Source organism: Lupinus angustifolius, chromosome LG16 (assembly GCF_001865875.1).
Source record: "Lupinus angustifolius cultivar Tanjil chromosome LG16, LupAngTanjil_v1.0, whole genome shotgun sequence".
NCBI lineage: Eukaryota > Viridiplantae > Streptophyta > Magnoliopsida > Fabales > Fabaceae > Lupinus > Lupinus angustifolius.
The window spans coordinates 16710542-16726304 of record NC_032024.1 but is presented as its reverse complement, the minus strand read 5'-3'; the positions used below and the strand labels follow the sequence as shown (position 1 = coordinate 16726304).

General features: G+C 28.3%; 1 protein-coding gene across 4 annotated transcripts; it reads left to right on the top strand.

The window, feature by feature from the left end:
- On the top strand, positions 1415-5148 carry LOC109328952 (transcription factor PIF3-like). Of its 4 annotated transcripts, none has more exons than XM_019562604.1 (8): positions 1416-1552; positions 1709-2672; positions 2752-2856; positions 2988-3053; positions 3216-3281; positions 3393-3811; positions 3865-3872; positions 4951-5148. In XM_019562604.1, exons 1-7 carry the CDS (start codon positions 1461-1463, stop codon positions 3866-3868), a joined length of 1716 nt encoding a protein of 571 aa, XP_019418149.1. In that variant the 5' UTR covers positions 1416-1460; the 3' UTR covers positions 3869-3872; positions 4951-5148. The 4 variants fall into 4 exon arrangements, with proteins under 4 accessions (XP_019418147.1, XP_019418146.1, XP_019418149.1 ...); XM_019562603.1 differs by having other exon boundaries at positions 3393-3803; positions 3857-3872; positions 4951-5147; XM_019562602.1 differs by having other exon boundaries at positions 1415-1552; positions 3393-3872; positions 4951-5147.

Genomic DNA, 15763 nt, shown 5'->3' with positions numbered 1-15763 from the left:
AAAAAAATGAGATGAAATCCACTTATTCAAATAGTAAGTTTTTTAAATTTATTTTACATGTTGGGTATTAATTTTAGAGAAATTTAACAGTTTAGATCTACTCACAAACTCAAACTATTAGATTTCTCTAAAATTAATGGCTAAAATGTAAGTAAATTTAAAAAACTTATTTGAATCTCTCTTAAAAAAATCACCTCTTTAATAGATGCCTGTGGTTCGCTCACAAGAGGAGAGTAGGCCCCTTTTGGAATTGATGAATGAACTGAGACAAAAGAGGATGGAGGGAACTCAACTATCAATAGCTACATAATAATAATAATAATAATAATAATAATAATAATAATAATAATAATAATAATAATAATAATAATAATAATAATAATAATAATAATAATAATAATAATAATAATAATAATAATAATAATAATAATAATAATAATAACAACGATTATTTGTCCCATAATTTTCTTGCCTTCATGTCTGAATTAATTAAACATCATGAAATAATATTAAAATATTAATTTCTATTTTTATAATTGACTGAAGTTTTTTCATTGACTTGAGACACTAAATAAACTGAATGAGACATGAATAATGATATTTGATCCTGATGCATAGTAATAAACCATGGTTAAAGAAAACCCCTGAATCAATTCCATTTCTCTTTCTCTTGTCCCCACCTTCTGAGTGTATGTCACTTCTTCTGCCACCTTTCATTGTCAAACTTTGGGTTTTCCTTTCTTTCAACCTCACTTCCAAAATTCAATCTCATTATTGTTATTATGTCTAAAATATTGATATATTGAGAATATATCATTACTTATATAAAAATATTGTTATTATGTAATATTCACCATTTATTTTTATTATTATTGACTCTTGAGAGAGAAAAAAGTAATATAAATGAATGATGTACTATACACAAATATTACTCTCTTCTATCAATGATATAAGACAACGTTTTGTTTGACTAATGCTTTCTAATGTATTTTTAAACTAGTTTAATTTTGTAACATAAAGTTTAGTTTCTTGATATTGACTCTATTTGGCAATTAAAAGTAAGATTTATATTTTATTCTTCTGTTCCAAATTATTACTGCTTCACTCTTTCTTAGCATATTCTAAAATCAGTGTTTGTTTTACTTGTCTCATAGTGTATAGTGGGGCACTTGTGTCAGGTTTTCATGTCTTGAAACCTTATTGGGGGCTGTCAAAGGTGGTTCATAGTTAACATACCATTATGTCAGTCTTACCGCAACAAAAATAAATTTTATAACTTTTTAGTTAAGTCTCGGCACAATGGTAAAATTGTTGTATACCACAAGTTCAAATCCCGAAAATAACCTCTCAGTTTATGTGTAAGATTGTATACATTTATCATTACTAGACCCTGTTGGATGAAAGCCTCGTGAATTATGTCGCCCTCCTTAGTTTAGTTATATCTATTGATTCATTTCATCATGCCTTTGCATGAGTTGTACGGCATGGTTAAAGAAAAACTTGATTCTAAAGAGATGAACACAAAAACATGTGCAGTTGATCAATCTTCTCTGTAAGTTCAATTAATAATTCTTATATGATCATATTCACTGTGTTCAAATTCCATTATTTAACTTGATATTCTTCTTCTTTTTTTGTTATTACTACTCTTTCTCCTTATTTTTATGTTTTTGACTTTTGATCTTGCTTCTGTGGGATTTTAATGCAGACCTGAGAATGATTTCTCTGAGCTGGTTTGGGAAAATGGCCATATTTCAATGTTGGGTCAGTCTAATATACCTAGAAAGATCCCAACTTTTCAACTTCACAAGGGTCATCATGATAAAGATGTAGGATATGTTAATTCTAATACTAATAATAATGCTACAAACTTAAGAATGTTAAGGTTTGAAAGTGATTTAGATAATGGATTGAATGAAAATAGATTACAAGATGAAGATGTGTTACCTTGGTTGAATTATGGAATTGATGACTATAATTCTGATTTCTTACCTGAATTACCTGAATTATTGGATAAGAGAAGTAATTCTAATCAGTTATTTAGGGAATCTCATACAACCTCATCTAGAGTGTCGAATATAACCGAAAATACTACGAGTAATGTCGGAGAAACAATTCAAACACCATCTGGTTCAAGTGGTTTTTCTAGCTTAAGGATGGATAAGCAAGATCCAATTGTGTCTAGTAATAGTTGCACCATAATGAATTTCTCCCATTTTGCAAGACCTGCTGCTATAGTGAAAGCTAATCTTCGGAACATTGATATCGGAGATATGAATAAAGGTAATGTTGCAAGTAGAAGCTATCATGGTGAATCAACAAGAGTAGTGTTCAATGGTGAATGTCCAAAGGAAGCAGCTATTCATGTTATGGAACCATCCAAGGTTGATTTGAAACCGTTGCAGCCGAAATCTCTTGAGCAGAATGCTGCTGTTACTAAGCAGTGTGATCATGCTTGCAATGTAGATGTTTCAAAGATTGATCGAGCTTCGGATTTAGTTCTTGGTGAAAGTCATGGTAAAGAACAGGAAGCTGTTGAAAAAAGGATTGAGCCAGCAGTAGCCTCTTCCTCTGTCTGCTCTGGAAATGGCTCCGAGCGATTTTCGGATGATCCAAATCAAAGTTTGAAGAGAAAAAGTCGAGACACCAAAGATTCCGAGTGCCAAAGTGAAGTTAGTATCTTAGAATTATACTGTCTTATATGTTTAATCATTTTCTTTCTAAATACATATATAAATTTTAAACTTGCAGGATGCTGATGAAGAATCTGTTGGTGTTAAAAAGGCAGCTCCGGCACGAGGCGTTATCGGTTCGAAGAGAAGCCGTTCTGCTGAAGTGCATAATCTATCTGAAAGGGTGACCAAAACCATCTGCTGTTTGTGTTGTGTTGAATATGAAAGAACAAAATTTATCTCTTAAGTGTATCTTATGTTGTTTCTGATTTATATGATTGCTAATTGGCGATTTTTTCGGATTTATTTATACAGAAGCGAAGAGACAGGATCAACGAGAAGATGCGTGCATTGCAAGAACTCATACCAAACTGCAACAAGGTTCACTTTTTCTTTGCTATATACATCTGAGAAATTTCATAACATTAGACAACTAACAATGTAAAAATCCGATTTTCGGTTGAATACCAGCTACACGACAACTTCATTAATAGATCAAGCTTAAATCTGATATTCATACTTGATTCCTCATTTATTTTTAAGGTGGATAAAGCTTCAATGCTGGATGAGGCAATTGAGTATCTTAAAACACTTCAACTCCAAGTTCAAGTACTATTTCTCTCTTCATATCCCTATCTCGATTCGTCATTCGAATTTTAATCTTTAAGATTATAAATGATAAAGTTATAAGATAAGATAATTTCTTATCTTTTTATGCAGATTATGTCAATGGGAGCTGGTTTATATATGCCTGCAATGATGCTACCTATGGGAATGCAGCACATGCAAGCATCACACATTGCTCCATTTTCACCTATGGCTATGCAAATGGGTTATGGAATGAGAATTCATGACAATAATGGTGGATCTTCAAGATTCCCAATGGCTCATGTTCCTCAAATTCAAGGAACTAATCTCCTTTCGGCACATATGTCTGGAGCAACTGATTCACATGGGATGGCAGCAAGATCATATCCTCAAGTTTTCGGAGTTTCTAATCAGGGACTTTCCGTGCCGATGCCATGTTCTCCATTACTTCCTTTCCAAGGAGAGCCTCTTATGAACCAATCATCTCTAGGACTAATGGAAACTGTCGATTCGGTTTCGACGTCGAGCTTAAAGAATCCAATGCCAAATGTGAACTCACAAGTTATGCAAAACACTAATGCATGTAATTCAGCAATTCAAATGCCTAATCAGGTATGTCTTACCTAGACATGGTATTTGATAGAGCAAAATCTTATCCTAGGATTTATTTTGATTTAGCAAATGTCGAATTTCTAGTAGCCGACTCCACCTAGTAGGATAAAAGTTTGATTTTTGTTATTGTTGTTGCTTAACTATATCACGGGATGAGATTTCATTATGATATTTTTACTTCTAAAAGAAGATACACTATACTGTATAAATTTGTAAGTGTTATTTCTTATGATTGTTTATTGCATAGCAGCTAAATTTCTTCTTTGGGCAATTTTAATCTAACAAAATTTTAGAGACTGAGAAAAATGTAGGAAATAACAAAAAATGCTTAAAGCTTAGCCTCCATGGACAATTACCTATTAATATGAAGATTAAAACTTGTAAATTTTGTTCCTGCCAAGCTATATCACATAAAACATGCCGATTTGTGCTATATATACTCGTCCCTAAGTTTGGATAAAAGGTGAATGTCGTGTTAGAAAGTCGATAATCAATATAAAATTTTATCGAATCTATTATATGGATCAAGTTATATCACATAGAAAACAATATAATCACCATATAAGAGTCGTAGATGAATATGCACATTTTTCGACCATTACTTTCGCCTAATTATCTTTTGTCTGCACTTTTTTAAGTGCTCAGAACATCTAATTAAAACATGAGAAAAAAAATGTATGCATTGACATTATATAAATCATTATTGACTTTAAAAAAAAAGTAATACAAATCAATGATATATTGATCCTATATAAATCTTTATACTGACACTACATATATATTACACTATTAAAACATTTAGTTTCCATAAGCATGCATTTTCTGGGTGTATTACTCTTTGTAATGTTTGTATTCTTTTTTATGATGATAGTGTGGAGCAAGAAATGTTGGATTTGAACATTCAGCAAATTTGGTACATAATAGTGGTCATGCATTTGAGGCTAATGATATTAGAGTTGTTATAAGATAATAACCTCTTAATTTAATAAATCTTGTGAGTAAGTATAAATCACTATGTGCATGTCCTACATATATATATGTTCATTTTGTAATCTTTAATGTTCATTTGTATATGCAGGTTATAATTGATGGTCCACATTGATTGTGGCTAATATAAGATTTCAGATATTCAGAAATGTGAGTCCAAATTCTCTTGTTTCTCAATGATTAAGAGTCATATAGGTTTACCCTTTTTACAATAAATATTGGGATCCTAATTTTTTGGACTTCACAAATTGCAAAGATATTTGAATATTTGGAGATGAGACTCTTTTGTACATTCATTGGTTTAAAAGTGTTTGGTGGAAGAAATTTTTTATGCATCTTTTCGAACCCTTAACTTCTTGATTTTCTTATATCATCATTTCAACATTTTTTGTTTAATAGAAAAGTTACGATTTTCTAAAAGAAATAAAGCAATTTAATGCACGAGGTCATATAGTGAGTCTAGGATAAATCTATATTTAATTTCAATCCTTAACCTCAATATCATAAGATGTGTACAATTTTACCATTTGTGTCGAGACTCACCATCTATTTTTCATATTATAAAAGAGGTTTTTATAACTTATCATAAGATGAAGAAAGGTCAAGTTTAGAAGTTACGATTTCTTAATCAATATCAAAATTACCTAAGACAAAGGATATCACCCGAACTCTCGGTTGATCTTATATCATTGTCTTTTTGACCCCTTTCAAATTTCTCACACTAAGCACTTCATCTTCATATATATTGTTTATTGCCACATTTGTAGCAAGTTGGTGTGACCTCATCAAATTCTCCATTTTCTTCATTGCCTTGTGAGGTAGTGAACTTTAGTCCCAAACCCTTCTTTGTTTTGAAATGAGAGGCATGTTGATAGAATTCTCTTAACCACCAAAGGGATTTTTTAAAGACATTTTGCCTCTAAAATACTTATAAGTCCTATATACAAGAGTTAAACTCTAATGCCAATTGTTAGAATTGGCCTTTAACAATTATATTTAAAAGCATGTGTTTGCAAAGATGGTTTGAAAGTTGTGGAAAAACTATAACCACAAAGATGATTATACAACAATAACTAAATGAGTTAAAGGAAAATAAAAATGCAAACCATATTTTATGTTGGTTCAAAGGCACCATTGTGAAGGAGCCTCTTAAATACACAATATGAATGCATCATCCTTTTACTAATAGAAGATAGAAAGCTTATGTAGGCTTTAGTGAAACACTAGCTAAGTTTAGAAAATATTACAACTTGAAGCACTATTCGGTTGCACAAACTCAATAACAAATGCTCAAAAACAAGGATTCAAATAAGAAGAAATATGGATATCATATTCTCAAAGTAGGTATCTAGAAGATTCCACTTTATTAATACAAAAATATTATACTAATTCCTCCCTAATATTTTTCCTTCATGCCCAAAAATCAAGCTTGAAAGTTCAGTGTTTCTTTGCCTTTTCTCAACAAAAAAAACTATAAAAAGTAACTTTTGTTTTTAAAACCTTCTGCCATCTATTATTGTTTTGAAACATTGACAACTATTTTTCCTTCAAAAAAATAAAAAAACCAAACACTCTCTATAAAAAAAAGTTAAAAGATAACAATAATATAAATGAAATAAAGGAAAAAACATATACCATATTATCCATTCCTTCTAGACATGCATGCTTCTTGAACAATTTATTCTAACAAGCATCAAATTATGGGACCACATATTATCCCATTTTTTGTACCACTCCATATATTATTAACTTTGATTGGTTGAAAAAAATTATTTAAATTAAAATTGTAATTATTAAATATTTTTCTGGTTAATTACATTTTTTGAAACATAAAGTGACACAAAACTATGCAACAACATATGTGCTTCCAAATTACCACCCTATCCCTATGCACTTGCAAATAATATTTGCCTCAACAAAGTATAGTTTATGATTAGAAATCAAGTTCAAAATTTATTTTGTTAAATGATGTTGTTTCATTATCCCAATCATTTGCTGTCAGTGATTGATTTCCAGAAGCTAGAAACAAAGAATCAATTTTGATTTCATGGAAGAAGACTAGAAAACATTGGTTCAATTATGTATATGACCAACTTCCATTTAATTTTGTCACTAATTAAATGAATCAATTGATTATATAGTTTTATGATATGTGAATATCAATATGACAACTAAGCCAACATATATTATAGGAGAAAAAAATTCATGCACCGAAATTGTATGAGTTTTATACATTGTCACTGCATTATTTATCATTCATGTTTAATTATCATTGACTCTTCAAAAGTAATACAAATAAATAGTGAATGATGTAATAACTGTGTACAAAATCTTTATACTGGCAATTAGGGCTGGAACCGAGTCGAACCAGAGCTCAGCTCGGTTCAGCTCGATAAGGATTGGTTCGGCTCGAAACTCGACTCGAGTTATTATTTTAGTTTGAGTTCAGCTCAGTTAAAGCTCGCGAACTATTCGGTTCAGTTCGAATGGTTCATTTAGACAACTCAAATAATTAATTAAATTTTGAAAAAAGTTTTATATATAAATATAATCTTGTTTATATATATATATATATAATAACAATAAATATAAAAAATAATATATGTGGATCATAATAAGAATAAAAATTAATTTATTAACATATATATATATATATATATATATATATATTGAGTCAGCTCATGAACCAAACGAGTCGAATTATATCCAACTCAAGTTCGACTTGTTTATTTAATGAGCTCAATTTCCAGCCTAAGTTCAGCTCATTTGGTTCATGAGCCAAGTTTATCGAGCTAAATAACGAATAGATTTTCAAACAAATACCGAGTTGGTTCGGTTTATTGCCAGTCCTACTGACAATACATAGATATTACACTTATAGTATAAAGGTGTAAAGGCAGCAAGAGTCATGGAACATATTTGCATTTTCCATAGTTTTGTAGTTTGACTTAGCTAAACATAGCTCATATAATATAAGATTACAAAACATGAAGAGGCATAGCTCATATAATATAAGATTACAAAACATGAAGAGGCATGGATATTTATTACAAGCATCTTCACATTGAGGACTTAATTTATAATTCAAATGCACAATTGAATGGATGAATTAGGACATAGCATAGAGACAAGGCTATCACATGAAGATATCATATTAATATACTGTTTTTTTTTGCATGAAAGAACTAATCAATTGAAGACAAGTGACTAATTTGGATGCTTCTTTGTCAAATTATGATATTAATTTTATTGAAGAAAAATGTAGATCAATATGTATGGTAGTGCCTCCCAAAACACTAATAATTATAAAGCATGTGTAAAATAATTCAATTTCTTTGTATCACAGATAAGATGATTTTCGAAGATTAATCTCTTTTGATACGTAGAATTATTGAAATGAGGTTTTTTCTCAAAACAAATTAATTAAGTTTTTCATACGAATATTGAACTTGAAACATCTATAAATTTAATTAAAAAGACATGTAAATTTCAAATTGCAAAAATGATGAATTATTTGGTTACTTAGTTGAATTCCCAGCAATTTCTATGCTGAGAAAGATGTCATTTAACTTGCTCACATGTCAAAATAAAAAATACTCTGCATTTATACCCAAGATGATGAGACTTTTCCAAACTAATTTTGAAAAATCATTCCCAAAAGCAAAAAAAAAAAAGAGAGAAAAGAAACGAGAAGAAGATGTTATCATCTCAATCAACACCTTATTATCGTTATCTTTACCATTACTATTATTGTTACAATTACCATGTCACCACTAACCTGCATAAAATGGAGAAATGTCATTACTCAAATTTAAAACTTACAACCAAAAGTCACCCTAAATGACTCAAATTGTAAGTTTGGTTGTTATCAACCCATAATTTTTCAAATAAAATTTAAGTCGACCCAACTCGACTCATATTCATTTAGGATTAACTCACTCATCACATAATCACACCGTCATATTAACAACTTACTGGTAGGACATTGATATTAATCAAATCATATGATCTTTTTTCTTATTATTTAATCCATCCAATGATGATCCACCTGGTGGGACCCAAACTATTAAGTGGATTGTATTCTAAAGAAAAAAAAAAGGATTTTAGTTGAGGAAAATCATATATAAATTGAAAATGATATTTTCCAATAACCCCAATTGAGTACAATTTTCTCTTTTTCTAAAGCTCCTCCTTTTATTATTTGATACTCTTTATCAAGCTACTATTTTCTTTTGTCAAAACCTCTTAAATTCTAACAATACTTCCCTATATTTCAATATTCATATATCTTATTATTATAGTGCACATGGGAAGACACTCTTGTTGCTACATGCACAAGCTTCGTAGAGGCCTATGGTCTCCACAGGAAGATGAGAAGCTTTTGAATTACATCACCAAGAATGGCCATGGATGTTGGAGTTCAGTTCCCAAATTAGCTGGTATTACTACTATTATACTTTATATATAGTATTATCATTTTATTTATCTATATAGTAAAAATGGTGAGACTGAACTAGGTTGTTTGCCTTGTAACGTAAATGTCAATTCAAAATCCTAGAAACAGTTCTTCGTTTGTAAGTATAAGGTTGCATATATTTACCTTTCTCATACCTTACTAGGCGGAAGTCTCGTGCATTGGACTATCCTTTTATATAGTAAGTATGGTGAACCTTGAAGCAATGATAATGATACTATTCGTAGGTCACGGATTTAAATTCTAAACAACCCTTCAAGTTATGGGGATAAGGCTGCATACTATTCTAAGCAATGATAATGATACTATATTCGTAGGTCACGAGTTTAAATTCTAAACAATCCTTCAAGTTATAGGGATAAGTTATAGGGATAAGGCTGCGTATATTTAACCTTACCTCCCGTCATTTTGTGTGTGTTACATGCCAGGTTTGCAGAGGTGTGAAAAGAGCTGCAGATTGAGGTGTATAAATTACCTAAGGCCTGATTTGAAGAGAGGGCCATTCTCACAGCATGAAGAGAATTTGATAATTGAACTCTATGCAGTCCTTGGCAACATGTACTTATTGTTATTGTATCTAGACTTATATCACTATATATTTTACAATGATTTTTATTTCATTTATTTAGGGTTTGTTTGTGAGTTAATTTTTCTATGAGAAGGAGTGGAATGAGAGATTTGAAAGTCATAAAATACACTTATGAGATGACTCTAAAGTCTTTCATTTATGTCCAAAACTCAACTCACAAACGGACCCTTAGATTGTTGTTCTTATTTTTTAGTTTTGAATATTTGGTCTTTATTATCATCAGGTGGTCTCAGATTGCAGCAGCACATGTACAATTACAAGGAAGAATCCACGATGAGATAAAAAATCTACCAAATTCTTGCCTGAAGAAGAAACTTAGGTAAAGAAGTATTGACCCTAACACTCACCAACCTCTCTCTGATGTTGAGAATGCAAACATTAACACAATGCAACATCAAATTCAAACCTTTGTATATAGTGATGAGGTTCTTAAACCAGAATTAGGGTTCATAACAGATGAGTCATGTACTTGTTGGAACAACAGCCATAACTTACAGCAGCAACACCAATATTCAGATTTTGATCAAGCTTCAGATATTTATAGCAAAGATTTGATGAGATTTTCAGTGACTTTTGGACAAACCATGTAAACTAATAAGAGTTTAATATCTATGCACGATAAATGTAAAAATATATATACAATCAGTCATAATAAAACATGAATAATAAATGATACAACAATAATGTATATAAACAATAATAAATATATGGAAACACAAACATTGTGCTGACATTTTTTTCTAAAACTTAACAACAATACCTGGAAACTGCAACCACAGAGAGAGAAATGGTGACATTTGCAATATGATGAATTGTGTCTGCTGTAATTTTATTTTTTAAATGTTGATTTGATATTGTAAATGATTCAGATACAACAACAAAAACTTCTAAGATAAATCAGCATTATGTTATAGTTCATCTATAATCTATAATATCTATAATAGTAAGGGAAAATATAAAATAATCATGTTAAGATGGTGTAATTTATGATTTATATTTTGTCTTTATTATCTTTTTATTTCTACAAAAAAAACTGTATAACATTATCTTCTTATTTTACCTACATTATCTTCTTATTTTGAAATTTATTTAAAAAAGTTTAATATTACACAAATCGAATAAATTCAACTACAACTCACTAATATTTAACACAAAATATTATATTTGTCATTTATAATGTACAAACGATAGAGAAGCTAGTTGATATGCACGACAATGACTATCAACGTACTAGTAACATTAATAATAATATAGTATTTGTTATTGTTTCAGCAAGTTTCTTTATTATCATTTTGTTTATTCATCAACCATATGCTTTATTATATTATATTATCAGTATTTTGTTTATATAGTTTGTGACTTTTTATCTGTATAATATGTACAGTAATTCTTTACATTTGTGATTTTTGTATCTTCAAGTTTCAAATAAGGTATTATATTAAGTTTTGTATTATCAGGTTTTATTCATGTTATTAAATATTAGCTAAGGTCATGGAGGATGGGTGTGACTCAATAGTTTTGAGAACTGTATATTTAGAATTTTTAAATTGGTTTTTAAACTATTTTTTTAGTAATTGAGTCCCTAAATTTATTAATCATTTATAATTGATCATATACTATTAATTATTTGTATATAGTTTAAAGACCTACAAATTTATTCAACCCAGTTTTGAATAATCTTTTTAGACTCACATGTAATCTCACTTAGGGTTTAACTCAATTACAATTAACATCTATTTTATATAGTTATTCTATTTATTCTTTATCCCTGAACTTTATATTATTATATTATATTGCTTACACATATTGTAATAATTTTTTATGTAATACGTGTATTTTTTTGTGATGTGATACTTGTAATATTAATCTCTAGAAAAGATAACAAATGTAGTGAAACATTAGAAATGTTAATTTATTTTTTTAGCACACTAATATGACATATGTATTTATAAATGAATATGATATCAATATTGATGTTTCAGAAATTTAGCCAGTAGAAAAATAATTTAAAACTAAGTTAATTGATAGCTATTAAATATTTCAATAACTCACATGATATTTTACACTTTCTTAATGTGAATGCTAATTAGGGTATCATTTTTCTTAAAGATATGTCCATCAGACAAAAATCACTTGTTCTAAATTGTGTCTTATTTTATGTCTTGAGCTAATTACTTTTTTATTTTTATTTTTTATTTATATGACAATATGTAATTAATCCGAGAAAGAGAATGAAACATCGTTTAAGACAATTGATCTCTACCAGTGTCATGATTGTCTCCTATGGACAAAGATTGTTTTCTCTTTTTGGACAAACTTTAGCTCAATCCCCAACCTCCCTTAATGACTGAAGATTGTAAAGTATTATACTTGTGTCTTCCTTTCATTACTTTACTTTCTTTCAAAGGCCTTTCAGCAATGTAAGCAATCAAAAAATGTTATTGATGGCTTTAATTATTACTAGCTAATTCACAACTGCATAATTAAATTCTCTATAAAGAGAGGCAAAATCCACCAATCAAATTTATTACATCATTTATCTAATATCTATGTACTGATGGTATAATAATTTATACATATAGAATAAAAAAATATTTATGCACAATTAGTACATCACATATTATTTATTTATATTAATTATTTATATATAGGAGTTAATAATAATTAAATATGAATATAAATATTGTAATAACAATCCAGAAAAACTTCTACATTACTAATACATATTTTTGTGTGGTAAAATATAGAAAATCATTGATGTGATTTTAACTTTTGGTTAAGCTATCACCAATAGATTTAAAGTTCATAACATCTTATCAATTTTCAAATGTTTTAAATGGCATCATTTTTTTGATAACAAGTTTTGTAAAGTATTTGTAAATTACATCTTATATATATAGGGACTACTTAAATAAGAACAGTGTGCTATTATAAAAAATGATAAATAGTGATGGAACATGGGAATGGAGTAGTTGATGGGGTTTGAAGAGTGGAGAAGATGGAGTTTATAGGGTTTGAGAAGTTAGTATCAAATGGAGAGGATTAGGAGTTATGGGAGGGAAATTAAAATTAAGAGTTAATTTCATTCACCTTTTAGTAAAATTACATAAATCACTCATTCATTTTCTTTATCTATACAAATCTTTCCGATTTGTATATATACATTACAATTCCATACATAAGATATAAATGTAATCTTTTAAGCGAAAAAAATTAATAAATTAATTAATTTAAACAAGATATAATATATCATGAAGACAATTTCAAATGATATATTAATCAATATTTTTTTTATTTTTATTCATTACAATACAATATAAGAGTGATTTAAATAAAGGGTATTACTCATGTCACTTGTTTGGAACACACAAGAAAATATAAAGCAATGTGATTATGTGAAGATCTTATTATCATTAAGTTATGAATCATATCACTTATATATACTTCAACTTATTAATCATTCCCTGGTATTTTCTTTTAAATATATTACTACACTTAAAATCTAAACAATTTTTTTGATTCAGGACTAAGATGTAAAAGTTAAAATACACGACTAGTTAACTATAAATCAAATATTTTTTTTATTGTTGAAATACTATTTAAACATTTGATTTTAATAATAAATCATTTAACGTCATATATAACCCTATACAAATTATGTGCATAATTCATGAAAAGTAAACTTAAATTTTTCTCTCATGGATATTGTATAATGATAAAAACAATGACTTTTTCAATTAACAATTTGCAGTTTTGTTAATATATGTTCATTGTTGCTTCTTGGAAGCATCTTATGAGGAAAGCAATGACGTAAGGTTCACCAGCACAAGATTAATTATTGAACAGATTAATGGATAACGAGTTTTATATAAGAGTATAATATATATGCACTGATATAATAAATACTTATACATAGTCATTATATCATCTATTTTTTATTTAATTTTTTTTGAAGAGTCAAAGGTAATTAAAAATAAACAATACAATGATAATATAAAAAACTCAATATGTACATATTTTTCGCTTTATATAAAACAACATAGACATTATCAATGAGTTTAACCCATATACATTCTTACTTTAAAACTTTTTATATTTATTACCCATCATTCATCATTGATTTATATTATTTTCATTTAAGAATAAGTGATGATTAAATATGAATAATGAATAATGAATAATGTATCAACAATGTAAAAAATAGTTGCACCTTCAATGTGCCCATATTAAATGTTATATTTTTCTTGGGCCACCCTATGAGAATACTTTTCTATAACTATATAATAAGATAGTTGTTACCCGCATTTGAATTTAAGCTATGTTACCAAAACCTAAGACCATGTATTTTCACAAGATAATGCTAATTCCTCCCAATTAATTCCAATGTCAATGAATTAGATAGATTAGCATAGTGGCCATTATAAAATAATTCTGAATTATTTGGAGGAAATGTTGTATAAATGGAAAAAAGTAAACCAATGAGAGAAAAGTCAATGATTGAAAACATCAACTAAAAGATTCTAATATTTAATTTTTTTGTATTACCAAATGTATCCTCTAACCTTTTTGGGTAAAGAATTAATCATTTTGGATTCATGGTTGTGCTCCCAACAAGTGTTGCTCTCAGGAATCGAAACCTCGACATTGAGATCTAATGAAGCTTTACACCACTATATCAACGCCTTGTTGGTCCAAATATTTAATTTAAAGAAAATGTCTTATTTAAAAGTAGTATCAAAATCACATGGTTCGTCAAATATGATCGGTTTCAATTCCCTTTTTATATATGAAATCCATGTGAGAAAGATCATGGTGTAGAAGATACAAATGGAATAGTCATATATATATATATAAATATAAGCACTAAAATTAAAGCAAATGTGACTTTGGATACCAACTGATCCATATATAATTTCACAAAAACAAGGTTCATTTTGCTATTTTACACAAGTTTTTAAGGATTTGGTAACATGATGACATGTACACGGAATAAAAAAATATTGGAAAACAAAATTCATTATTTATAAGTATTAAATGTTTAGTTTTACAATATAAACATAGTATATTTAATCCATTTATAAACTTAGATTTTTATTTTGGCATATATTATTATATTATTACAAATATTTGACTATTATAATGATACTTAAAGAGTGTTAAGAATGTCAAGTATGAGCAAAATTTACTGTACTACATGATTTACTAATTAATTACAATGGTATATAGATTATACATAAAATTTTCATTATTCTCTGATAGACTAAAGTAAAAAGTGAGAATCAACATCATATTTAAACCTAAATTTATATATAAATCTTGTGTAGCAAACCAAGACATGGTATCTATGTTGATCTAGTGATGTAAGGTTATATTAAATTTTCAAATAGATTAAATGTTAAAAGTTCGATTTCTAGGAGCAACATTTATTTATTGAAAGTGACCATTATGCTTTTAAAAAATAATTAGTTTCTTACCTATATGATTGTATTTCATTAATTAAAAACAAACCAAGAGAGGGTCATAGCTTCATAAATTGCCCATACTAAAATATAATCTTTGACTTGGGTTTAGAATGACTCACGATTATTCTCTAATGAGAAAAATGTAAAAGTTCTTTACATTGTCATTATATTATATACTATTCATTTAAACAATAAATAATGGATTGATGGAATATATATATCTTTATACTTTCTGTGCATAGATTTAATTTTCATCTTTAATTTCAAGAATGGCAAGGTGTATGCTTTAAAACACACACATAATTTATTCATCTTATATCTTATTATTTTCTATACCTGATTCTTGCTATAAATATCCAAAACCCCATCAATTATTTCA